The sequence below is a fragment of the Oncorhynchus masou genome, chromosome 12 (genome assembly GCF_036934945.1).
Source record: "Oncorhynchus masou masou isolate Uvic2021 chromosome 12, UVic_Omas_1.1, whole genome shotgun sequence".
In the NCBI taxonomy this organism is placed as follows: domain Eukaryota; kingdom Metazoa; phylum Chordata; class Actinopteri; order Salmoniformes; family Salmonidae; genus Oncorhynchus; species Oncorhynchus masou.
This window is the reverse complement of record NC_088223.1, coordinates 81,957,762-81,985,691: the sequence shown is the minus strand read 5'-3', so window position 1 is coordinate 81,985,691 and position 27,930 is coordinate 81,957,762. Positions and strand designations below refer to the sequence as shown.

Here is a 27,930-nt window from a genome sequence, read left to right as displayed (position 1 = left end):
CAGTCCTGTCGTCCATTTCTGGTGACCACGCCATAATTTCTTCATGTCCCACATATTGCAGCTCGTTGGTTTGTCAGCATGAATATGACAACAGTTAGAGCTCCCTGTTTGCCCCACCCCATGCTTTCTTTCCTCCACAGTCATTCAATGACAAGCGTAAAAACAACTTCATCTTTACACGAAAGTTCCCATTCTACAAGAACAAGGAGTTGGGTGAGCAGGATGGCAGTGATTCAGAACGTAAGTAGGCTTGAACACACACGCACACTGACACGGGTACACACACTGACACAGGTACACACACCGACACAGGTACATATAGGTGACATATAAATTGTGGAGACGTGTGCAGGGATAGGGTTTTCACGGAGGTCCCCCTCCTATCTTTCTTTTTTCTCTCTCTGGTGGCTCTGGTGCAGTGATGGTGTCTGGGTGCTCAGATCAGGATCAACACTGAGCAGTCACCAGTGGTTCCTCAAAAACTACCCCGGCCATCATCTATCACAAAGTGGTCCAATTATCTGATGTGACTTTTTTTATTTTTAAAATACAGTTTATGACAGGTTATGACCGGTTCAGGCTGGTCGTCTTGTGTCTGAACAGATGATCTGAGCTCGGCTAACTAATCTTGCCTTTCAGGATTTCACAGCTTCCACTCTTTAATGCCACTTACCTCTTCCTTCCACCTTTCTGGCTATCTCTGCCCTGTCTCCTTGTCTTTGCTTTCTTGGGACGGCCATGTAGGACATCCCAGGATTAGGTGACGACGGGTATGGGACGAAGACGCTGAGTAAGTTGGTTGAGGAATGGTCCTGTCTGTACAGTCAAACAACACTCCACTCCCCCCAAAACATTTCTCTTTTGACTTAGTGTTTGTTTCCTCTCTCTTTATTTTTTTGTTCCCTTATTGACTCATTTTGATAGCCTGTTTGCATGCTTCAGTATGACCTCTCAGTTTTTGTCCTGATTGTCTTGATTTCTGTCACCTCCCATCCTAACTCTGACATTGTTTGCAAATCACAAAAAAAGAAAGACATAAAAAAAGTGTTTGAGTTGTCTGGAAATACATTTTGTGTTTTTATCATGTAACTAGTATGTTCATTGTCTCTTTCTATAACAGACACAGCTGTTTGGATGTACTCTTGGGCAGCTGAATGTGATCACCTATTTTTAGGCCAGCATGCTGAGGTGTTCGTACTGTCAATGCTGTGTATATTTGTGCCTTTAAATGATTTCACATAGTACATTTTTAATGTCCTCTGTAATCTAGGATCCATGATCTTCCTCTATTTTGATGTATTGTTGAATCCCATGAAAATATGAGGTGCAAAGTGAAAGGGAAAAGTGCTCTTTCCTCCCATGTCTTGCTAGCTACGGTAGTCTCTTAACCCTTTACACTCGTACCCATATACTGTTTCAAAATGGCATATTTGGGCACTAATAAGCAGGGGTTGGAACCAAAAGTATGAACAGAACCACATTTTTTTTGTTCTCTTTCACTGTTCCAACCAGCAAAATAAAATTCTGAACCTGTTCAAATCCCCAAAAAGTACCGGTTTATATCGTTCCGTTCTGTTCCTTTTTTAACCTGTAAATCAGCGTTTTTTTACATTTAGCTCATTAAATTACTTCACCAATCAGTGCGAATACAGCAGGCAAGCTAGTTGTTCACATGCGTGATGGAAAGACAAGTGTGGCCTATGGCGCAAGATGCGACTGAAATTTGTCAGGTGGGGAGAGAGCGAGTGAGGGTTGAAGAAGAGGCTTAAAGCTCTGGGCATCTTGTTGTGACATGCATTATCTGAATTAGGTCCACAGAATTATACCTAAGAGGGGTGGTTTCTATGGAGGAACTTTGAATGTCCTTTGAGCTAGCTAGCTAACAAGCTTGTGTGTGCAGAGCGGCACCTGAATTAAAAACACGTCTTAGCTTTTTGTAGTTAATAAATCCATATGATAACTAGGACTATAGTATCCTTACCTACATAGCATTGAAAAACTTAATCCATTCTTCTTTAGCTATTTCATTAAAACGTCAGTACAGTAGCCTATGTTTCTGAGGTGGAGGGGCAGGTAGCCTAAAAGCCTAAACACGCACACACACACTGGCAACGATTTTTTTCAGCATGCAGGCAGACACTATAATATATTTATAAGTGATAGAGTGAGGGCTTTGCATAGGCGCTTTGTTGTGTTTTTTTTGTGGGACTAGAATAAAAATGCCTGGAACGTAAAATAACATTATTATCCGGTTCCTATCCTTTTAAAATAACGGTTCAGTTCCCGGAACAGTATGGATCACTTTCGTTCCCGGTTCCGTTTCTTTCCCCCCCCAAAAAACATAAGGTTTCGGTTCTGTTCCCTGAACCGGTCCCAACCCCTGCTAATAAGCGCCTAAATTGGAACGTGGTGGCTGTACAGTAATATGCTATACATGACATCAGAGCTCTGGCTCTGTGCTTCACAAGGCTGTATGGGTTTTGACTGACAGCTGTTCTGAACTTGAGCACAGCGCAACAAGAAGTTGCTCCCATCCCTCCCGCTAATTGGGCAACATTTGAAAATGTTTTGTTGAGTGAGGAAAATGCTGTAAATTAAGATGACTCAAATGTATTTTGAAAGGTGAGACATTGAGGATTATAATAAATACCGCTTTGATGTCATACAAGCAAGCCAACCACCGTGAGTCCAAATGTGTACTTCACATTTCCAGATTCTAAATCTCATGTCATATACAGTGTCAATGTTTATGATCACTATGTTTGATGTACAGTTACAAGATGACATGGCATCATCACCTGGTTTTTCTGAACAGAATGAGCCTGTTTGTTTATTGAGAAGAACATTGGCTGTGGCACACGCACTTGAATGCACTCATGACTCCTTTCTATGCGGACCAAAATTACAATCTGTTTTTCTGAATTACCTTCTGAAAGCCTAACTTATAACTTAGCTAGTCATGTTGGTAATAGAACAAGCCCACTTGACTGAGATTGTGAATTATAAAATGGACTGTTTTTAGATTACGTAAACAACAACAGTAGTTGTGTGATGGGGATGAAATAACTACAACTACAAGTCTGCTTGCTCTAGTTCCTCAATTTCACAGCTAGGAGAGCTCAGAAAAGTACCTTAGAGTTGAAGATTCTTTGAGTCATAAGTGTATTGAAATTGCTGAGGAACTGTGCACACATTTTCCTGTTATCTTCAAACTGTTACTTTTCCATTGCTACCATGGTTATGCATAAGCTTTTCATATGGAATTATGTAAGAAACATTTAAATGTAGCCCTATCCATATAGGCCAAATCCCATGAGTGTAAAGGGTTACAGGTTTTATTTTACTGCAACATTAATGGACACCCATCTATTGTAATGTTAGCTTTCTCCTCTTTTTTTATAAAACTATTATCTTGCTGTGTTTGATCCCTATCCTTGGATCAGAATACAAATAGTTGCAGAATAAAATCATGTTGGTACTTTCTTGCACATACTAACCAATCAACTTATACTAACCAATCAACTTATACTAACCAATCAACTAATACTAACCAATCAACTTATACTAACCAATCAACTTATACTAACCAATCAACTAATACTAACCAATCAACTAATACTAACCAATCAACTTATACTAACCAATCAACTAATACTAACCAATCAACTAATACTAACCAATCAACTTATACTAACCAATCAACTTATACTAACCAATCAACTAATACTAACCAATCAACTAATACTAACCAATCAACTTATACTAACCAATCAACTTATACTAACCAATCAACTTGTACTAACCAATCAACTAATACTAACCAACTTGTACAAAAAATGTGGAAATCAATCAATCCGCCATCATTAACACAATGGAAAAATCTAATGATTTATTATTGAAATTGTATGGGCGACCGAGGAAAAACAAATTGGTACAATTCAAGGCCAAGTGGCAAACCATAATGCAGCCACTAGGGATGGGGGTGTGAACATGCTGGTCTGGCTAGATGAGATGTAGCCATTATTTGTGTGCGTCCGTAAATTGTTGTTTGTATCTGGAGTAACAAAATCTATAAAATACAAATCTACTTAGCATGCACTCTAAAAGCAGAACCAATTAGATACAGCTGTACCTTTTCTGTGAGTTGCAAGGTTCATATAGATTTTATATGTGTTATGCTGAGCGTTAAAACTAAAGCAGGACAAATATTGTGTTATAGTAGAAGGTTAAATGAATCCTGGCAAAGGGAATGGGAAGGTTTTGAGACAAGCACACAACGTGATCATCCTCCCGAGAGCTACAGTCATTACCTAAAATAGATTAGGCCTATATTGACAATCTTTTGACTAGAGAAAATGATTTGCCCTCATAATATTCAAATGTATCGACCAAATAGTACAATGAAGCAATATAACTTGACACATTTCCCAACCCAAGCTCTAAATGAAAACGCATCCACTGGTCATTACTGCAGGCGAGAGAAAATAACCTCAGTGTTTGTGTTTGTGTTTGTTTGGGATTATACGGATACTTGAAAAGGATGTTTGCATAGTGCACTAGACAGTCACAATTCACTTTGAAAGCAGTATAAACGTTCTTGCCTTCTGTTGGGTGTTGTGTCACCACTCTTTGTCCACAATCAGTCTCATTCCTTTTTTTGTATGGCACAATTTACATTGAGCGTTTTCATTGAATGCTTCTAATCACTTCTTTATTCATCCAGATTGACATTCCTCCTGTCTTGGGACACTTGGTCAAGAGAATAAGCATGAACATGCATGTAATGTCCGTTTTAGTAACTTTTCTGTTTTATAGTAACTATTTTAGTAACTGTTTTATGTCACCAGGGAGTCAAGAGGACATGATTCTCTCCTATGAGCCTGTCATTCGGCAAGAGAGTGAGTCCTCTTCCAGTCTTTTATCAGAGTGGTCCTTGATAATGCACTATTTCAGTCAGTGAAACATTAGCTGCTTGCACATTGTCATGTATATATCTATGCACGCCAGTGTGTACAAGCACCACAGAGGTTTTAAAAATGAGACTAAACAATTGATTACTTCCTGTAACTCCTGCGAGGAAGATTCTGGAAAGTTCTTCCGTACTAGTTATTTACAGGAAGTAATCGCTGGTTGAGTCTCTAGACATCAAAACCTCTCTGGCACGAATACGCATTGGCTTGCTCAGATATAGCGTGGTTGTTGTAGTGAAATTGCTTGCCCACATTTACTGTGGAGACTAATGCTCAATGCACAGTTATAACCTATTATGTCTGTAAGTGAGTTGATTGACACATTTTATCTTACAGTTAATTACGCCAGACCCGTCATAATCCTTGGACCAATGAAAGACAGAATCAACGACGACCTGATATCCGAATTTCCTGACAAATTTGGCTCCTGCGTGCCACGTAAGTCCCTCTACCATCACAAGGAGATCAGTGGCCGTATGTATAACGCTTCTCAGATTAGGAGCGCTGATTTTGGATCAGTTTTGCCTCAGGTCAAAATTGATAAGATTTCATGGACAGGGTGAACCTGGGCCCAGATTCACAAAACCTTCTTTGGAATACATTTCTTCTTAACTGCCATTTTCACCTTAAGTATAGACTTATGAAGAAAGTTAAGCAAAGTTGCTATTCCTCAATAAAGTTATTGGAAATGTTCATACGTTTTTTCCTATGTTTCTTCCTATGAAAAGAGTTAAGAAGAAATGGGATTCTTGAAAATAATGTTTTAGGATCTTCTTGAAAATGTACTCAACTTTAGGACAGCTAAACCCTTGTCTTGTGACAACTGGATACTTTTGTAACCATGTATGTTTTCTTGCGCCACTGCCACAGACACAGTTGGCTACCGGACATTTAAATTAACAATAATAATTAACAATATTCTAGAAGTATTAAATAGCTAGCGTTAGCTTGTTAATTTGCAAAGAAGAACATGGCTAACTTAGCTAACGTTAATGTTGTTAACTATGTTGGCTAATGTTGTTATGCGTTAGCTCTTACCGGTCACGCAGTCCCTCTACCACTGCCTCTCCTATCATGGACAAAACCTTCTCCTCCAGCTGGTCCACATGAATGGTTGATACCCCTCCCCCCATCCAGTCTTCTTCAAATCCCTGCTTCTCTCAACTCCCTTCTTAGCAGCCGACTTGATGTCGGACTACTGTCCCTTGCTATACCCCCGACGGTGAAGACAGACTTGGGCACTCTCGCCCATCCTCTCTTTTGGTCTCTGCAATGACCCTTTAGTTATCGAGTCTCCCCAACAGCAACCTTTTCCTGGCTGCTATTTCCTCCACCATCACTTCAAGCTCTTGTTTTTGCACTTTCCTTGGTTATCCATTTTTGTGTTGATATACAGTAGCTAGTCTGATGGCTATAATGTGTGAATAATAACGTTTGTTTTTGTGTATAAAGGGTTCGCGAGCCAACAACAACAACAAACATTCTCAAGACATAAAGCAGATGAATAAATGTAATAAAATGGAAATATTAGAACTTTATTATAGTGGGCCAAATCCTATCATCCCTGTCACATAAGCTTATTTATTGGTTTCAAGCACGTCGCTAATGTCAATGCCACATAAGAAGATAGTTTTTAGGAAAGATATTTACGAAGTTCTTCAGAAAACTATGAATTCCGAAGAACATTTTGAGGAATTGCACTTACAAACTAAGTAGTGTTTTGTGAATCTGGCCCATGATCCTGGATCAGCACTTATACTCTGAGACGCTTGATACATATGGCCCCAGTCTACCAGGCTGTCTCAGGGTGGACACAGTTGCTGCATCAAGAATACATTGTGTGATCATGTGCCCTTGTGATTAGCTCTCCCTAATAAATTCCACCGTGCTGCCAATATACCATTGTAGTTTTATTTTATACCCATCTTCATTTGCTATGTTGTTATGGTGTTTGATTCATTATTTTTCCTCATTTCTCACCAAAAAGCTATTAATGTTCCCCCCCTTACATGTTTTGTTGGGTTCTTTGATTTGTATTATACATACTTGGTTAAATTATCCAGAGATGATTTCTTGATGACAATAATAATGTAGGTTGTTATTATACCCTGCTATTCACATGTGCAATTCTATTGAACCATTAAAGGGGAAGTTCAGGATTTTAGAATTTGACGTTAAGTCTCATGCTGAAAGTAGTCTATAGGCCAGGAGAAACTGTAATCCAAGGTTCGGTTTTTCTTGAAGAAATTACTATGAACTTCAGCTAACTTTAGCCACAGCTAGGTAATAATCAATGAAAGTTTATTTTTATTTTTTATGGCCAACTGAGAAAGGCAAAATCCAATAAAAGCTATGGGAACAAATCCAAATACATGTGGAATTCGTTTTACAGACAACAGGATTTGGAGTTTTGGCTGTAGACCAGATACTGTTTATGTATAGTAGTGTGACCATACTACTAAGTTCAAAGGTTCATGGACAGTAGAGTGCTTCTGGCATTTTACTCTAAAACCATTTTTCATACATTTCTCATTGGTACGCCATTAGTATGGTCTCACAATCCAATTATTTTGCACATTCAAGCCTCATATAGCGGTCCTAATAGCAGGCCTATGATTCATTCCTGAAAAAGTTTTGGATCCTTATGAGAGTTTTTGCTCCTGTTTGATTTTGGTAATCAGGAGACTGAACGTAATGTAATGAAAATAATTTTGAAAACTTGGATTTTTGGGACAGTATTAAAAGTTGACTAAGTAAGAAATAATCAACGAGGGGCTATGCATTCTATGGAAAATAATGAACAACGTGGAAGTGTGTAGCACGTCGTGGAACTGACCTTCCACAGAGTTGCATTATTTTCCAGAGATCGCACAGAGCTTCAAGTTGATTATCCCTTTTATACCATGGCTATAATTGAATACATTTGCCACTAGAAATGTGTTCATTTGCTGGTAGAAATGTGTTCAACATCCACTAGAGTAGCTCTATAATGCCCTTCAAGCCAATCAGAAAGGAGTATTCAACAATTCCATGGTATAATTAAACAATAAGGCACGAGGGGGTGTGGTATATGGCCAATATACTACAACTAAGGGTTGTTCTTAGGCACAACACATCGTGGAGTGCCTGGACACAGAACCTTAGCTGTGGTATATTGGTCATATACCACAAACCTCCGACATGCCTTAATGCTATTATAAACTGGTTATCAACGTAATTAGAGCAGTAAAAATAAATGTTTTGTCATACCCGTAGTATACGGTCTGATATACCATGGCTGTCAGCCAATCAGCATTCAGGGCTCAAACCACCCAGTTTTTAATGAGGAATATTTACAAACAATTGTTTGAGTTATATGACCTTTTTAAATACAGTTTTTCAGTATAATGATAGTATTTCATACTATTGTATATTTCAAAGAACTGTCCACACCACTGTCTACTTGATGTCATATTTTTATTTTGATCGCCATTGTTTTGATTTGGTTTGTTTTAATTGATTTATCTTTTTATTCCATCTATTTTGTAAACCATGTAAAGCGGCTAACTGTTCAGGGCAGCCAGGTAAGTGAGCCCCTTAGTTGCTGTATACAGAATGTAGTGTAACTAAGTTATTGGTTAATACAATGTAGTGAAAGGAAGTAGAATATGTTCCACACTGTTGTAAGTAGTAGATTGAAAATGGACTTAGAGTAGAAATTGCAGTATTGACATTTTAAAAATACTCCAAATGCCTCTCTACACATAGTTACCAGGAGATGTACAGATTCATTGTGGGGAATTGGGAAATTTCCCTTACTATTAAATCTACACATTTTTTAACAGTGTGATGGAGAATCTATAGATTTCCAGTGGAATCGCTAGACTTCCCTATTTTACACATTTACCGTAACACATATACCAAAGGTCAGATTGAACAAAATGCACATTTACCGTAACACATAAACCAAAGGTCAGATTGAACAAAATGCACATTTACAGTATCATTAACAGTTAGACTGGGTTTACATTCAAATCACCCTGCAAACACCAGATCTTAGCTTAGGTGCACTACTTTTTATGCTTTCAAAACACGATCATGGTATTTTGAAACATTTTCAGTGCATAATTAATTAGTTTGTTTACACAAACAGGTATAATAGTTGTGTTTATGTACAGTATCTATACTGTAGTCACACTGTACCTGCCTATGTAACTATAATATAAATAAAAGGTACTACGCTTCGATCACACCCACAGCGTCATTGCATTTTGGTACGACAGAATTACATTAATTTCCAATGAAACGCTGCATTTGACTTGCAGCATTGCGTTACAGAGGCGGTTGCAGTGTGTTCTGTGTGGTGCATCCTTTGAATTTATTGAACGTATGCGTCAAACTGTATGTGTAGACGGCTTAACAGAAATGGTAGCAGAAGGTGAATGTTGAACTTTTGTTGCACACATATCCAGATGATGCTGCGTACTATTTTGTGCAAGGACTCTTATCGTTGTGTTCGAAGTGTGGGATGTAGTGCCTTCTGAGATACTTCTAAATTGTTAAACCGATCACTATACGCTGCCCCCTCTATTACTCGCTTATCAAAAAGTTGCACATTCAGTTAAACAGTTTCCTCCCATTACATTGTACTTTCTGTATTATTTTAGCTTATTGTCTTCTCCTCTTGCATCAAAGATACCACTCGGTCGAGGAGGGACTACGAGGTCGATGGGCGGGACTACCATTTTGTAATGTCCAGAGAGCAGATGGAGCAGGACATCCAAGAGCACAAGTTCATTGAGGCGGGCCAGTACAACGACAATCTATATGGAACCAGTGTTCAGTCGGTCAAATATGTGGCGGAGAGGGTGAGTGTCACTGTCATTGAGATATACTGTATTTAGGCACTGTGTTTTCAACAGGCAGAAAAATAACGGTGGCTGGCGGCGGTGCGCTAATCCAATGTTAACTTTTATGGCTTATGCCTCGATCACATCGACAATGTTATTGCATTTTGGTACAACAGAAGTACATTAATTTCCAATGGAAATGTTCTGTTTGGTGCACAAATTGGATTTATTAAACGTATGCGTCAAACTGTATGCGTCGACGGCTTGACAGAAATGGTAGCAGAAGGTGATTGTTGAACTTTTGCGCAAAAGTGCTATTAGTGTGATCAAGGAATAACCATTTCCTTAATTAACTTCACTGAAACATTTTGTTGTTGTATTTTACGATCTTGTCTCATCGCTGGAACTCCCCAACGGGCTCAGGAGAGGCGAAGGTGGAGTCGCGCGTCCTTCGAAACATGACTCACCTAACTGCGCTCCTTTACACCCGCCAGCTTAACCCATTTGCCAGCCGCACCAATGTGTCGGAGGAAACACTGTTCAACTGGCTACCGGGGTCAGCGTTGCAGTGCCTTAGACCGCTGAGTCACTCAGGAGGCCCCACTGAAACTATATCTAACCTAATTCCTTAACCTAACCTTAACTCTACTACTACCTTAATACATATCGACCCCTATACATTAACTAACAAAAATGTTCTGCTGGTCGAAAATACACTTCCATATTTAACACTATTCAGGTTCCATTAAAATCTGTGGTTGTAGCATTGTGCTGATCTATATTTAATCCAGACAAAATGTGTTTTTATGTGTGATGTAACCACACAAAAAGATCATACCAAAATGTTTATTTTATTAGACCAATTTCAGAATTTTAAAATGTGGGTCTTATTGGACAAATAACTTAAAGGACAACCATGGTCTCCAAACATATCTATTCCTTTGTATGTGTTAAATACCTCTTCTAATAAAGTATTATGTCAGAAACAGTTATTTGACTCAATCAAGGACATTATGTAAATTCAATGATATACACTTTGTGTACAAAACATTAAGGTTACCTGCACTTTCCATGACATAGAATGACCAGGTGAATCCAGGTGAAAGCTATGATCCCTTATTGATGTCACTGGTTAAATCCACTTCAAATCAGTGTAGATAAAGGGGAGGGGACAGGTTAAAGAAGGATGTTTAAGCCTTGAGACAGTTGAGACGGGGATTGTGTTTGTACCATACAGAAGGTGAATGGGCATGACAAAATATGTAAGTGTCCTTTGAACTGTAGGCGCACCGGTTTGTGTCAAGAACTGCAACGCTGCTGGGTTTTTCACACTCAAAATTTCCCGTGTGTATCAAGAATAGGCCACCACCCAAAGGACATCCAGCCAACTTTACACATCTGTGGGAAGCATTGGAGTCAACATGGGCCAATATCCCTATGGAATGCTTTCGACACCTTGTCCTGACAAATTTGGTATTTGGTATTTTATTAGGATCCCCATTCGCTGTTGCAAAAGTTGCAGCTACTCTTCAAATCAGTGTAGATAAAGGGAGCTGTTCTGAGGGCAAAAGGGGATGCAACTCAATATTAGGAAGGTGTTCTTAATGTTTGTACACTCAGTGTATACTGTATAGAGTATGTACGTGTATAAACTGTCTCTTTCCTCTGTCAGCAGGGTAAACATTGCATACTGGACGTGTCAGGGAATGCCATAAAACGACTACAAGTAGCACAACTCTACCCCATTGCCATCTTTATAAAGCCTAGGTCCATTGATTCATTAATGTGAGTTCTCTCATATCCTAACTCATGAAAATATTACATAGCAGATGTGTTTATTACGGATATCCAATACAGGAGAAGGAGCTGTCATCATTAAATCGAGTGCAGAATATATTTTTAAATGGGGAGGGGGTAAATCAGGCAATTAAGTGGAAATGGGAGTTGAATTGACAAATACCACATTAACCTAATGAACGTAATTCATAGTCCATACATGTGGAAATGTAGTTGCAGAGATTAGAACCTTTGGGACTGATTTCCCAGACATAGATTGAGCTTGCTTTTTAGTCCAGGACTAGGCATAATCTGTGTCTGGGAAACTGCCCCAGGGTCTCTGATGCCTCACAACAAACCTTTGTTCCCAGGGAGATGAATAAGAGATTAACAGAAGAGCAGGCCAGGAAGACATTTGACCGGGCCATGAAGTTGGAGCAGGAGTTTGGCGAGTTTTTCACAGGTACAGTATCCATGAGTAAAGATGCACAATGTTCCTCATTTTAGACAAAAGAGATGTGAAAGTTGTAGTCTCAACCCTTGTTAATGTATACAGTCCTGGGGCCTCATTTCTCAAGCCTCTGTGGATTAAAAAGAAATTGGCCCACATGGAGATACTACAATTAGATGGGAATTATGAACATTATTGATGTTCATCATTTCAATGATTAAACAGATCCCTACTGTAATTCTGCATATGTGAATGAGCATTACAAGCCTGCCTGGATAATGCCCTTCATTCACCTTTTATGGTGACAAATTACACCCTCATTTGCTGTATGGTTAAGAACTATTAGAACTAAGCCACGGCAGTAAAAACCAAAAGAGCAGGTGTTTGCAGAATGTTTTAATCTTTTGCAGTGACTTTTTCCACCTTAACCTGTGTGACCACAATGTGTTCTATGGGTGCAATTTATTATCATCACAAACAGTATGTACATGACAAAAAAAGATTTCCTTCTATTAGGAAATAATTTATAAATGGTTAGATCTGCCTGTACTAAATGTATCCCCTTGTTTTGCAGCCCTTGTTCAAGGTGACACCTTAGAAGACATTTATAACCACTGCAAAATGGTGATAGAGGAGCATTCAGGACCCTACATCTGGATCCCATCAAAAGAGAAATTATGAGAACACACCACTTTGGCAGGGATATTGGACTGCTAGATTCACAACATACTTTGTAACATATGTTCAACTGTAATGGTAATTTATATTGTTCATAATTATAGCCAATTAAACTGATTTTTTTCTTATAGTTTCTTTTTTTTCCACGTTCAATATGAATGTTCCTGAATGTACACCACAACGTTTAAGACACATTTTTGGCCTATAACAATTGACTGTTTGTATATTTCATGTTTTTATTTTTAAAAATGCTAAGGAAATTTAATAAACAAGGGCATGTGTTCACGTCGACACTGCGTGGAATTTCAAATGAATATTCGAAGATCGCCACGCCAATGAAGGAGGGGAAGGAAATAATATCAGCTTCTTTTGCTTCTCTCCACACAACAGCTAGCACTGTGTCCCCTGACATTCACCTCACATCAGTAGTTGACATTTTGTGTGACTTTAGCATCTATGGCCCTTGGACACAGTTCATCGTAATCCGCCTATTTTTACGTTCTTCTTCTTCTTTTTTATTATTTTGTGAATTCAGATTTGTTTGAAAATGTTTTCTTTGAATAAGAATTCTCAACTGTATTGTTTTTTGTTGTTGTGCAGATTATTTCTTAAAAAATACAATTATTGTTAAGATGCTTTGATTAGAATGAAGAATTAAGGGGGACATCTACATTTAGGTGTAGGAAATGTGACATTATATTTTGCTATTTATATTGATAGAGGGCACAACAGCACAAAGTATTTATTATGAAGATATATAACTTTGATTAAAAAACGAATAAATCATCTGATCTTAATTGTTTAACATAGTGTGTGGTAGATTTAGAGATGATGGGGTTGTTATTTGAGAGTAAATGGAAAACTACAGGTCCCAAGTCCTTTGAGGACTGATAGTAAGTAATGCACTGTGGTGAGCCTAAAGTCTTAATCCGTATATTCACAAAGCAGTCTAATGATAACTTTGCCACTTAGGAGCAATTCTTATCAGAATTCTGTAATTTTTCCCATAAGTGTAATACATTTTCTGAAAGTAATTCCCAAATTCTCACTTTGCGCACGTTTGCCACAGACTTCCCAACATTTGAATTCCCAGTGGCCGAGTGCAGCATCTGGAAAGTGTCTGAAGTGAAATTTCACAAATGAAAAGTAAGTATCATAATGAATTACAGTAGGCCTATAACCAAATGCAATGTGCTTTGTTACTTTTTTTTCCATTCATGAAACACATTTGGGGATTTTGATGAATGGAAGCTCCTGTGTCCGTTCAATTATTTAAAGAACTATAGTCTTGTATATCGGATACAATTAAAGTAAATTAAAAGGATTATTTTATGATTTCTTACCAGTCTTACGTTTATCAATCAATCTTATTTTATTTAGTGAACGCTGAAATGACAATATGCCTCTAACAAAGCTCTTAATTTAGGAGAGGTGGAGAGGACTTCTAAGGGCTTTAGAATTTTCTTAACTGTCAGCTTTTGCCATTACCAAGCCTAGACACATCAGCCTATTAAAGATCTTAAAAGACTAAAATATCTTGTGCCAATATTGCATTGATGCATCATTGACAAGGCTACTAGCTACTACTAACATTAGACAACATTTAAGTTTTCGAATATATTACAAAATCCCACGTTTTTGTATATCTGTTTCACACATATCCATGTGCTTTTAAGGAAAAAAAGATAAGAGGTCCATGTTGTAAGTTCATCATATGTTGTAAAAAAACAAAGAGCCTTACGGATTTGTCAAATAGAAGTCCTGTAGGATATTGTTATTGTCATCGCTCCAAGGTGGCACCATGCAAAAGTGCACTTTAACCATAGTTTCTCACGTGATGGATGATTATTGTAATGCATATCCTATAACATGTTAAAGGCCTACATGTCAGTGAAGCCAACATGAATATACTAATGATTGTATATATTGATGTCTCCTCGCCAGCAGAGGGCGTAATCACTCTATGGGTTGGCTCCACCAGGCTATCATTGATGAATATCAAATCAAATGTATTTATAAAGCCCTTCATACATCAGCTGATGTCACAAAGTGCTGTACAGAAACCCAGCCTAAAACCCCAAACAGCAAGCAATGCAGATGTAGAAGCACGATGGCTAGGAAAAACTCCCTAGAAAGGCCAGAACCCAGGAAGAAACCTAGAGAGGACCCAGGCTATGAGGGGTGGCCAGTCCTCTTCTGGCTGTGCCGGGTGGAGATTATAACAGTACATGGCCAAGATGTTCAAATGTTCATAGATAACCAGCAGGTTCAAATAATAATAATCACAGTGGTTGTTGAGGGTGCAACAGGTCAGCACCTCAGGAGTAAATGTCAGTTGGCTTTTCATAGCCGATCATTCAGAGTATCTCTACCGCTCCTGCTGTCTCTAGAGAGTTGAAAATACCAGGTACGGGACAGTTAGCACGTCCGGTGAACAGGTCAGGGTTCCATTGCCGCAGGCAGAACAGTTGAAATTGGAGCAGCAGCATGGCCAGGTGTACTGGGGACAGCGAGGAGTCATCAGGCCAGGTAGTTCTGAGGCATGGTCCTAGGGCTCAGGTCCTCTGAGAAAAAGAAAGAAAGAGAAAGAAAGAAAGAGAGAATTAGAAAGAGAATACTTAAATTCACACAGGACACCGGATAAGACAGGAGAAATACTCCAGATATAAGAGACTGACCCTAGCCCCCCGACACAAACTACTGCAGCATAAATACTAGAGACTGAGACAGGAGGGATCGGGAGACACTGTGGCCCCATCCGACGATACCCCCGGACAGGGCCAACCAGGCAGGATATAACCCCACCCACTGCCAAAGCACAGCCCCCACACCATTAGAGGGATATCTTCAACCACCAATTTACCATCCTGAGACAAGGCCGAGTATAGCCCACAAAGGTCACCGCCACGGCACAACCCAAGGGTGGCGCCAACCCAGACAGGGAGATCACGTCAGTGACTCAACCCACTCAAGTGACGCACCTCTCCTCGGGACGGCATGGAAGAGCAACTGTAAGCCAGTGACTCAGCCCCTGTAATAGTGTTTAGAGACAGAGAATCACAGTGGCGAGAGGGGAACCAGCCAAGCAGAGACAGCAAGGGCGGTTCGCTTCTCCAGTGCCTTTCCATTCACCTTCACACTCTTGGGCCAGACTACACTCAATCATAGGACCAACTGAAGAGATGAGTCTTCAATAAAGACTTAAAGGTTGAGACCGAGTCTGCGTCTCTCACATGGGTAGGCAGACCATTCCATAAAAATAGAGCTCTATTGGAGAAACCCCTGCTTCTATGATATATTGGGGGTCCACTTTCTATGATATAATAGAATCTCTTCTTCTATGATATAATGGGGGTCCTCAAACAATCGTTTAAGTGCATGCCGCCACCTACTGTGCTGGACGATGTACGATCAATCATGATCTTCCCAATTCTGTACTACCATGAAAAAATTAACTAAAACAAAATAAATCCCTACTAACTTTTACCACACCCTCCCCCAAAACCCCTCCCCAACCCTATTAAACTATATCTATATCATGCTGAAACACTCCAGCCTTAGGATTGTTCAGGATGTCAACAACCATTTCAACAGTAACATCTGTTACCCCCAATATCTCTTTTGCCATCTCCACATGAGCCCACTCAGACACTCTTGACACTCATTCCATGTGCACAGTCCAATAGCACTACAAAAACATCCTTCTTCAGACACCCACATAGAGGTTGAAAAATCCCTGATAGCGTTATCATCTTATGCAAAAATGTAAAACAACGCATTGCTGAACACTGCAGCTCAATCTGGTGTAAGAACACTGACTATCCAGTAGTAGCTCACTTTGTTGAAGCGAACCGTCCTCTCTCCTCCCTCAAATACACAGGCATTGAGCATGTTGCTCTACCAAGGAAAGGAGGTAACATTGAGATCTGCCATTTGTGCTGTAGACTTGTTAGGTAATCCAGCCATCTCTGACATTCTATGCAGGCTTATTGGTGCTTACGAATGGCTCCTCGTCCTCCAATTATCCAGTACTTCCGCCTCATCTCCCCATAGACCCTCTCTGGCCCTGGGTGGAGAAGCCTCTCATCATAACTCTTGATGAGGAGCCTGGTAAGAGGGTGTCTGGAGTCAAGGATAATTTGGTGGATAGCATCGGGGTCCAAAACCGACTCTGATCACTCCAAGGATTTGATCATATTCTGGGGCGAGAGAGAGAAGACGGCTCTCCTTAGCAACTTCCCTACCGGCTTTCAGAGCTTTTAGCTCCTCAGGGAAGCTAACTGCTTGTGTATGCTGGAGGAGTAGTGTCTCTGCCGCAAGGCAGGTGGGTATAGAAGCCACCCCATCTGAGGTCTGGTTTGTGGCGCCGATCAGATCCGGCAATGTTTGGGATTGTGCTAGGTCAGGGAGTGCTGTTGTTGGTTCCGTGAGCTTCAGTTGGTTGCGGAGGGGCCACACGCCTGGGGGCTGTCGGCCACTCGTTCTCTAGTTGGGACAAGAATGGTGGTCCCAAGCTCCAGCGATGGGGTTGAGCCAGTTCCTTAAGTGTTTTACCGCAAGTAACGTCATCAGCAGGATTGTTTATGCTATCAACATACCTCCAGTCCTGGACTTCTATTAGGTCTTGGATTTCCGCAATGCGAGTTCCGACGAACACCTTAAACCTGCAAGACACCGACATGAGCCAGGTCAATGCAGTGGTCGAATCACTCCAGTAGATGGCAAGGTGAGCTCACAAGGTAGAGGCCAACTGGGCGCTGGAAAGGGCAGCACTGAGTTCCAGCCAAGGCATTGACAACTGCTTCTTGGGTGCGACCCTGGACCTGGCCATGACAAAGGAGACATGGGTGTGGCCTGCCTTATCCTCCACTCTTAGATAGGAAACCGCCCCATAAGCTCGCTCCGAAGCGTCACAGAACACATGCAGTTCCAGGCATGATCCCAGTTGGCCAGCACAGGGTGGTACATAACATCCTGGCATTTGGACTTCAGAGAGCTCCGATAACTCTGTTTCCCAACAGATCCATCGTTCCACTAGGTCAGCCGGGTGGATCGGTTCATCCCAGTCTCTCTTGGTAGCTTCCGGTTGGTTCATCCCAGTCCCTCTTGGTCTGCCACAGGTCCTGGACTAAGACTTTGGCCCGGGTTGTGTATGGCAGGATATACCCAAGGGGATCGTATTGACTGGCCAGGGTCCTATAGATGGTACGCTGAGTGGGGGTTTTGGTACTCAGGGCTGAGCGGTGCTTGTACCCCAGGGTATCCGGTATGCAGCTCCATCTCAGTCCTAGAGTGGGCTCTTCTGGGTTAACACCAGACTGCGATAGCCATAGTTCACTGCTACTGGACCTAGCTTGTTGAGGGAGGTGCTGGATAACCTCCGCACTGTTACTAGCCCACTATCGGACTTCAAATCCCCCTTTGGACAGTAGATTCCGTACTTTATCAAGGAGTGCTTTCACTTCAGCCATGGATGGGTTGCTCTGTAAGAGATTATCCACATAGAAGGCATTTTCCACTGAATTCCATACCTCTGGGTCACTGTCTGGATGCTCCCGTGCGTGTCTCTGCAGAGCATATATGGCACAGCAAGGACTGCAGGTGGTGTCAAATGGGAGTTCTTGCCATTCATAGATGGTGGGCTCTGCGTCTCGTTCCATATAATAATAATAATAATATAATAATATATCCCATTTAGCAGACGCTTTTCTCCAAAGCGACTTACAAGTCGGCTGGGGCCACTACTTTTACATATGGGTGGCCCCAGTGGGAAACGAACCCACGACGCTTGGCGTTGCAAGCGCCATGCTCTACCGACTGAGCCACACAGGACAGGACACAGGACTATCTCGCCATATGAACCGGAGCAGTGTGGTGTCGGAAGGCAGCAGACGAATCTGATGAAACATGGCTTTAATGTCTCCACTGATGGCTGTAGAGTGTTGCCGGAACCGGAGGAGGACACAGAGCAAGGAAGGACCTAAGGTTGGTCCGGGGAGTAGACAGTCATTCAGGCTTTGACCAGCAGCTTGGAATAACAGTTGAAGACAAGTCGGTACTTCCCACCGTGTTGCTGGATAACATGGTGAGGGAGACACCAGGATTTGCTGAGTGTGTTCCCCTCTCCGTGAGTGGTCACTTTTGTGACATAGCCTGCCTTCACAAGGTTATGAATCTCTCGGTTGGAGAAGGTGTCCATCTTCCAGAGCATCTCTACATTCTGAAGGAGGTCAGTGGCTGCACAGGGGGATGGAGTTGGATTGCTTCTGGTGAAGAGGACTTGCTGTGACTGTACAGCTTGGGTGGAGAGAAGTAGATGGGCTGGACCTTGCACAGCCCAACCCAAGGATGTACGGACAGCAATGGGCCCTCCTTCTGGTCCAGCTCGTATAGGCTCAGTCGGGGTGATGAGATGTGGGTGGTCAGACCCAATCAGGATAAGTGGCGCTACTCTGGCCAGGTTAGGAAGATGCAATCCTCGTAGATGAGGATATTGTTTCTGTAGAACACTTACCGGGCAGGAGTGCTCTGCAAGATTCAAGCCATCTAAGGCATTGGTGATGTTATAGGCCACATCCCTGTTTCCTGAAGGTGAAATGCTAAAGGTCACAACAGAGCCTTTCATTTGGATAACATCATGTCGCACTGTTCTGAGATTAAGGGTCTCGGGGGTCCCCTCCAGGTTAAGCTGACGGGTGGCCGCCGTGAGAATGATTGTTCTTTCTGACCCATCATCTAAAATGGCGAATGTATCAATGCTTCTCCCTTCACTTTGTAGAGTGACCTTGACCACCTTCAACATGACCCTTGGAGACCGGTTCTGCTGATTGAGGTACACCTCCTTTGCAGCTCCTTCCATGAGCATACTCTGCTCTTTCTGTGCTTGGAGAATTACATCAAGCAACACGGTGAGATGGATTTCCTTACAGCGATTGCAGGGTTTCCTCAATGTGCAGGTCTCCCCACCTTATGGCTACGGGCACACTTGTAGCATCACTCGCCTGAAGCGATCCAGGCCTTCAATTGAGTTTGAGTGAGCTTTTTAACCCTGGAGCATGAGCCAAGGAAGTGCCCCTTACTATTGCAATATGGGCAGTAAGGCTGGAATTTGATGTTCTTGCTCTTGAGAGGAGTCTTCTTCCCGGGTTTCTCCCCGGCTTCACTATTTAACTTCTTCGATATAGGGGGCGCTCTTTTAATTTTTGGATAAAAAAACGTTCCCGTTTTAAACAAGATATTTTGTCACGAAAAGATGCTCGACTATGCATATAATTAACAGCTTTGGAAAGAAAACACTGACGTTTCCAAAACTGCAAAGATATTGTCTGTGAGTGCCACAGAACTAATGCTACAAGTGAAACCAAGATGAAATTTCATACAGGAAGTGCCCCAGATTTTGAATGCGCTGTGTTCCAATGTCTCCTTATATGGCTGTGAATGCGCCAGGAATGAGCCTACACTTTCTGTCATTTCCCCAAGGTGTCTGCAGCATTGTGACGTATTTGTAGGCATATCATTGGAAGATTGACCACAAGAGACTACATTTACCAGGTGTCCGCTTGGGGTCCTCCGTCGGAATTATTGCGCAATCTCCAGCTGCGTGCACTTTTCCATTTTCTTCAGAGGAGAAAGGCAACTGCCACGAATGATTTATCATCGAATAGATATGTGAAAAACACCTTGAGGATTGATTCTAAACAACGTTTGCCATGTTTCTGTCAATATTATGGAGTTAATTTGGAAAGAAGTTTGGCGTTGTAATGACTGAATTTTCAGGGTTTTTTCTTAGCCAAAACGTGATGAACAAAACTGAGCGATTTCTCCTACACAAATAATCTTTTTGGAAAAACTGAACATTTGCTATCTTTATTTTATTTTCTTACCTTTATTTAACTAGGCAAGTCAGTTAAGAACAAATTCTTATTGTCAATGACGGCCTAGGAACAGTGGGTTAACTGCCTTGTTCAGGGGCAGAACGACAGATTTGTACCTTGTCAGCTCGGGGATTTGAACTTGCAACCTTCCGGTTACTAGTCCAAAGCTCTAACCACTAGGCTGCCGCCCAGTGCTCCTCATTGAAAACATCTGAAGTTCTTCAAAGGTAAATGATTTTATTTTAATGCTTTTCTTGTTTTTGTGAAAATGTTGCCTGCTGAATGCTAGGCTAATGCTATGCTAGCTATCAATACCTCTTACACAAATGCTTATGTAGCGATGGTTGAAAAGCATATTTTGAAAATCTGAGATGACAGTGTTGTTAACAAAAGGCTAAGCTTGTGAGTGAATATATTTATTTTATTTCATTTTGCAATTTTCATGAATAGTTAACGTTGCGTTATGCTAATGAGCTTGAAGCTATGATTACGCTCCCGGATACGGGATTGCTCGACGCTAGAGGTTAAGTACATGGTAGTGGGATTTGGCCTTTTCGGTCCCTCCTGGCATTCAAACTCCTTCCTTCCCCCAGTGGCTATGGCTGAGATTGTAGCCTGGTGAGCGATGCTCTTCGCCTTTGCCTTCACCTCCAACCTTGTGGCCAGGTCTCTGAGAGCATAGGTGCTTCTCGAGCCCTCTCTCAGGATGCCCTTGTTCAAACAATGTTCAATGAAACAGTCTCTGAGGTACACTGGAAGTTTGCTAAGAAGCCTGTCCACGTGGGAACCACATTTCAGCTCGTTCCATTCTTCTCCTTCAACGGATTGGAGCATTGAGGTCAGGGATTGGACAGCCAGGGAGAACTCTTGGAAGGCAGCATGGTCTCCCATTTTAAGGGCTTGGAGAGCGGCAGTGTACGGTGTTGTGGAGTGGATAAAGGATTGGGCTAGGATTGGGCTAGCCTGTATGCACTGGGAAACCGCAAATGATCCATTAGTATTTGGTATTTGTAGCGTTCTGACAGATGACTATGAATACCCAGTAGGCTCTCCAATGCCATTTCCAAAAGGACAAATTCACTCTCCTTTCCGCTCTCAAAGTATGGTAGTTTGGGTCTGGGAATTCCATAGGCTGAGGCTACTAGTAGTTTCATAATGTTCGCTCCCTTAACTGGTTGCGTGAAGGATAAACCCGGGACTTCTGATGAGCCCACTGTGGCCTCATTGGGCCGGTCCCCTACTGTCCCAGACCCTCCATTGATGCAGCCGGAATTGGGTGAGACCCCTCCCACCTGAGATTTGAGGACTGGCCTGGCCCTGGACGAAAGGAACAATTTGCCGTGGTTGGTAATTGGCGGAAAGGCAAAGGAGTGATGCTTTGTCCAGATGGAGGAATGCTAACTTGTGTCACTGGCATAGAGGGAGTTGGTGGAGCGGCCTGTCCCCCGTGCTGGCTGTTGACCCCGGAGCCTCCGGGGACTGTGTGCCATGCTGTACCAGAGGGGCAGATTGGGAAAGAAAGACAGGTCAGGACCATGTGGAGGGGTGGTCAGGTCAACTCCCTGTTCGTTCTTCTCCAGGAAGGATGAGACCATCCGTGCCTCCTCCAATTCCATTCTGGCTTGATGGTGCCGTCGCTGCTGTGCCAGGTCCTTGGAAATGAATTCCCGTTCCTGTAGAGCTCTACGGGCCTGCACATCCAATTGGTGACATTGTTCGTCAGCCTGTTGTTCCTCCTCAATCTGACGCTCAATTTCCTCCAAAGCCAATAATTTCATCCTCTTTTGTAGGACAGCGGTCTGTGAATCGCTGAGGGCTAGTGAATGGCGTCTACCATGGCCACTTCCAAAGGGGTATCCACCGGTTGAACTCCCACTCCGTCTAGAGTGCCTCAACATTTTCCCATTAGTTAAGGGGTGAGCGGAACCTGCCTCAGGAAGCTGGTGCTGTGCTGTTGGAGTCACCTCCATGGGTTCTTCATGTAGACCACTTTCCTGCTCCAAAGCAGTTTCCGGTCCTTGGCTCAGATGGCTGAAACGTATAGTTGATCCATCAACACTTTGAGCTCTGGTGGACTTGCCCTTTGATGTTGGAAACTCAACCACATAATCCTTAAAATAACCAGGTGCTTGCCTAGTTCTTCTGGTGCTGCTGGTCGTTGAGGATGAAGCCTTTGTTGCTTTCGGCTTAGCTCCTGGATATTTCCTTTGTTCCAAGACCTTTCCCTCAGCTGCTCTCTCCTCCTCTCTTCTTCCTTCCAGTGGAGGCAATTCTTCCCTCTCCTCCAGTCATTTAGGCTCGTAACTATTTATCATATATCATGAAGGAATACAAACAGTGGTTATTCAATCTATAATCCCCATTAGTTTGATATCAAAGTCAAACATTACACAATGTTTGAAGCGTGAGCTCCAAGCCGCGCTCCGCAGTAATAACTATAAACAATAACTGATGGCCCACTCTCCGGATCGCAACAGATAGTTCAGATGAAAGGTAACAGAGTCGGTGGACTTGTGTGGATTCATGGACGCACAGAACTTCTGGATCAGATGGAGTTAAGGAAGAGAAAGCAGTGAGCTCGGGCGATGGCAATTTCCTCCTTTTATGGAGTTGAGATCTGTCTGACATTTCCACCTGACCTAATTAAAGTGCCCCTGGCCCAGCTGAGTAAGTGTCAATGAATTAAAGGATTATTCCACCAACTTCATGGGCCTTTTCTACAGTACACTTCAACTGTATATCCTGTGTGTACTTTCTGGCAAATGTGTCAAATGTACCTGTTTTAAGGTATCCATTTGAGAGAAACCCTTCCAACAATCAGACCAATGGTATGGTTTCTCTCTTGCGTGAACTCTCTGATAATGGTTAGTTTAGGGTTTGTAATAAAGCACTTTCACAGTCAGAGCAGGAGTGAGGCTTCTCTCACCATGAGGAATATATTTCACAATCTCTTCCTCTTCTTTAATCAGCCCCAGTGTTTGACTGCAGTCTCCCAGCTTTACTGATATCATCTCTGGATCCTGCGCTGCACACTGGACTCCACTGTCACAATCAGGAACCAGTGACTCTGGTTTGGGCTCAGTGTGGAAGGAGAGTGGCAGGCTGTGTCTGTCCTCACTGTCCTACAAATTGATGAGAGAAAATATATTCAAACAAATTGATGGCACAGCATTATCACAACTCTCTTATATGGTAGAAGTGAGACCTTATAGCTTATTAAAATGGCTAAATGACTTGCCTATATATGGAACAAATGTATAAATGAGTGTGGAAGGTAGCCTAGTTGTTAAGACAGTCTGGCTAGTGCATGACCCATAATTGCTCAGTTGCTCTGGATAGGAGTGTCTGCTAAATTAGTAAAATGTAATAAATACACAACTAATATTGTTCCATCACTCACCATTTCAAAAACGGGTTTGTCACCTGATTTCCCTTGAAATATCTGTGATGCTTTGTTAATCAAGCAGACTTTATGAGATCTCTGTACTTAAAAGTTGTTTCCTGACGAGAGCTAGTTAACGTTATATGGTTAAACAAACACAAATGCAGCTACTTTGCTGTTATTCTGGCTGCAGTGTTTGACGTGACTGTAAATTAGCCGTAGTTGGCAAGCTAGCAAGCAAGGGATAAGAACGTTGCCAGCCAGTATGACAATAGAACGAATGACTGGGTCGCGCCCATAGATACAGAACAAAATACTTAATGACTGTGTCACGTTTTTGGCAACAGAACCAATAGAACGAACGACAAACGATTTGTACCGGGACTGTATCTTGTGGAAGGATAAATAAACAAAAATAAAGTTTAATTAAAATCTCAATCATTATTTTAACATGTTGGTAACCCATTGCATAACGCTCTCGAAGCGTGCGCTTGGCGGATATATTGGCACCGTAACAACACCCGTGCCAATATATCCTCTGAACACCGGTATTAACACTTAAATATGTGATAGGTCAGGTTCGGGATCATTTTCAAGTCATCTGCTGGTTACTGTCCTAACCCTGGAACGGGTAGTACCGTAAAAAGGAGCTGGCTTTCTGAAAACTGTGGCCATCCTGTCTGCTCTCTATGGGCTGGGTTTCTATTTAGTTTAAAAGGAATTAAGATGATCTTAGTGCTACAATGCTTTTGGGAAACCCAGCCCAGGTCTCGTTGAAAGTTGTAATCATCCAAATTAAACGAATAATTGTGTTAGTGGCGGAGTTTGGGGTGAGAAAAACTGGAATGGTGTTACTCCAGCTAACAATTTAGTGATATTACCTAAGAAGCTGGTGTTTGGAGGATATATCGAGGGCCGGCAAACCGTGCCAATATATCCTCCAAACACCAGCATCGAGGGCATTATCACTTTTATACAACAGGTTACCAAGATAGTCCAATAATATTTCGTTAACTTTATTTTTATGAATTTATTCACGCTATTTAATCCTTCCACAAGATATAGTCCTGACACAAATCTAAGGTTGCGCCCCAAGCCGGCTGGTCGTTCATTCTATTTGTTCGGTTATCAGAGACACGACCCAGTTGTTCAGACTTTTTGTTCTGTATCTATGGATTCCATTGTCATACTGGCTGGCAATGTTCTTGTCCCTTGCTTGCTAGCTAGCCAACTACGGCGAACTTACAGTCACGTAAAACAGTGCAGACAGTAGCTGCATTTGCATTAGTTTAAGCTGTTTTTTAGTGACATTTATTTGTATACATCCATAACAATGAGCTAATGAGGCGCGATTTCGCCTGGCATAGAAAATGTGCTCTCTCCTCAGGACACCGTTCAGAGGAGCAAGCTAACAACACAGCCAACTGAATCTGGAAAGACTACAAACTAGATGCACTTCATTCCGTTTGACTTTTTTCAATTTACATTTCTTTGTATATTTCCATAAAAATGATGCCCGCTGATTCATGTTTTCGACAGGCTGAGAAACACTGCCTGTCTGTCTTCTGAATATTGAAACAATGATGCAAATGTCAGAGACACAGGAGCTAATGTTTAAACAAATAGCTGCTGTTGAAAACTACATGTTGGTCTAAAATAAATGTGAGATAATGTTTTAATGCTTTTTATAATGGAGATCAATTATATAACTTGCCTGAATGGGCTGATGAGACAGTGGATTGCGCAGTCAGATGGAACAGAGTAAATAGGCATTTTAATGTCATAGATTTAGCTGGTGGTAACTTGTGGAATAGACACTGGCTGAAATGCGCTTTTAACCAATCAGCATTAGACCCACCAGTTGTATAATAGGACATTAGTATATAACAGACCTCCCACTGTCCTCACTTTCAGGATCCAGTCCTACGTACCAACCTACCTGCTGTCCTCATGCACTTTGATTATACTATAGCACTTAGCACCATGACCAAGATCTCTATTCATTTAAGTGATCAGATTAGGGCTTTCAGGAGGAAGGGGAAATCTAGTGAGGACATTTCAAAAATACTGTTAGATTTGGGGATTACAGTCACGGACAGTGCTATTCGAAAACACTATCGTCAGATGCCTGTTTTACGCCGAACGCGAAAGCCCAGGAAAATGAACAGGTATAGTATGGCTGCAGTACGCCTAATAATGCTAAACATAATGTTTAAATACATCTACTGGTAGCCTTTACTGTATGCTGCACATTTTTAGATTGTATACCATTTCCAGCAAGACTATACAAGCCATCTACTCACTGATTGATGAAGATGATGAGCGATCGGCGAAGGAGATGAGGAATCTGTTGGCATCACAGCACAACATCAACATTGCTCTAATCACAGTCAGAAGGCAGTTGAAGAAACTTGGGTGGATTTCTAAGAATAAGGCTCGGTATGAAACATATGTTTCTGAAGGTATTGTAGGCTTTCTGTTTTACAGAACATTAACCATGTGGGTTCTTGTTCTGTAGTTTCGACCCAATGGAAAAACGCGTGGTTCCAAAGAAAGCGGTGAGTTTGGCGAGATTCCTAAAACGTGTTTGTGTATGCAGCATTTGTGTAGAACAGTCACTTGTGATTGTTAAGATTGAGTGAGCTAATGCATCTACTGTTTCTATCATAGGCCATGATAGATGGGGGGCCAGCGCAGTACCATTCCGCTCAGCTGATGAAGTTGCACATGGAGCAGATTCAAACTTTGAAAACTGACATCGAGTCATTGAAGGTAGACCAGCAGAAAGAGAAACATTATCTGAGGGCTGAGATACGGGCTACGGCTGATGCATTGGTCCAGAGCCAGGTGGCATTGGCAGAGTGCCAGGCCGCATTGGTGGAGAGTCAGACAGAGAATGGTTCGTTGAAGAGGGAAGAGATGGAGTCACAATTCATGCCAATCCATGTGAGCTCCGGAACCACACTTCCGACAGGCAGTTCGTCAGTTCACCCTGACATTTCCATTCCTCGACTGACACCAGAACGTAACGAACTGCTCACCGAGCACAGCATGGGCCGCCCGGACCGTTATGCTGTTGTGCTATTCCAAGAATGCGTAACCAAAGAGAGATATCGCGAGTGGGCACAGAATACCAATTGGGATGGATCCAGAGGCAAATTTGGCTTACCAGTGAATCTCCGAGTGTTCATCATGAAAAATGTGTCTCAGATGTTTCTCTCCTTGAGTGATGCAACCCGAAAAAGCATAAAAGATCGAGTAAATGAATCTTTGAGGAAGCCGAGGAAGTCTGGATATGGCATGGCCCGTTTTCCTTGAATTAGGCATATGTCTACAGTATGTAGGCTAGTAAAATTATAGTTGCCCTGTTTGTTGTTTTTGTCACACTTTACAGTGGCCGAATAAACATCCATATTTTGAATGTATTTTTATTTGTATCGAACTCAATAATATACATTCTACTACTGTAAATAGGGGCCGTCATTGCAAATAATAATTTGTTCTTAACTGACTTGCCTAGTTAAAGATGAAATAAAAATACAAATAAAAGATGCTGTGTTTAAATTTGTTTGAATACAGTACTGGGCTTACAGTAGTGACGGACATAGGTCACAATCAATTCATGCCTTGACGAGCCATTAAATTGGCTAGCTGAAACCCTCATAATAGCTAATTGGTGATCGAAACTACTTTGACTGAGACACAAATTCATTTGAATTTGTATATGCAAGCGATTACATCGCAGAAGTTGGTGTTACTCAGAAAGAAAACATGGATACAAGATTAAAATATAAATATAAAAAACGAAAATACCCTGTAGAAACAAAATAAAAGGACTATAGGCAGGTTTAAACGAGTACGCCAGCCGTTCCACTAAAATCACAATGTTTACCATTTATAGGCCTATAGTCATGCTACAAAGGGTGTATAAAAAAAATTGAAACCACCAAATGTCGGTCTTTAACCGTCC

General features: G+C 41.7%; 2 protein-coding genes across 13 annotated transcripts in view; both read left to right on the top strand.

The window, feature by feature from the left end:
* LOC135550935 (disks large homolog 2) overlaps positions 1–12,995 on the top strand; it is a 291,390-nt gene extending 278,395 nt beyond the window's left edge. For 6 of the 11 annotated variants that reach the window (XM_064982190.1, XM_064982191.1, XM_064982188.1 and 3 more), the window contains 7 exons: positions 141–240; positions 4,848–4,898; positions 5,307–5,408; positions 9,645–9,817; positions 11,472–11,584; positions 11,947–12,038; positions 12,601–12,995. In XM_064982190.1, the coding sequence (XP_064838262.1) occupies positions 141–240; positions 4,848–4,898; positions 5,307–5,408; positions 9,645–9,817; positions 11,472–11,584; positions 11,947–12,038; positions 12,601–12,707 (738 nt within the window). In that variant the 3' untranslated portion in view covers positions 12,708–12,995. Of the gene's footprint in view, positions 1–140; positions 241–744; positions 791–4,847; positions 4,899–5,306; positions 5,409–9,644; positions 9,818–11,471; positions 11,585–11,946; positions 12,039–12,600 lie in introns of those variants that run through there. The other 5 variants (XM_064982189.1, XM_064982198.1, XM_064982192.1 and 2 more) reach the window with 4 other exon arrangements.
* A 12,888-nt stretch (positions 12,996–25,883) lies between these two features.
* Positions 25,884–27,729, top strand: LOC135550934 (uncharacterized). Of its 2 annotated transcripts, none has more exons than XM_064982187.1 (4): positions 25,884–26,128; positions 26,238–26,399; positions 26,479–26,518; positions 26,631–27,729. In XM_064982187.1, the coding sequence occupies exons 1-4, from the start codon at positions 25,911–25,913 to the stop codon at positions 27,276–27,278; spliced, it is 1,068 nt and encodes a 355-aa protein (XP_064838259.1). In that variant the 5' UTR covers positions 25,884–25,910; the 3' UTR covers positions 27,279–27,729. The 2 variants fall into 2 exon arrangements, with proteins under 2 accessions (XP_064838259.1, XP_064838257.1); XM_064982185.1 differs by having other exon boundaries at positions 26,220–26,399.
* Positions 27,730–27,930: the final 201 nt, after the last annotated feature.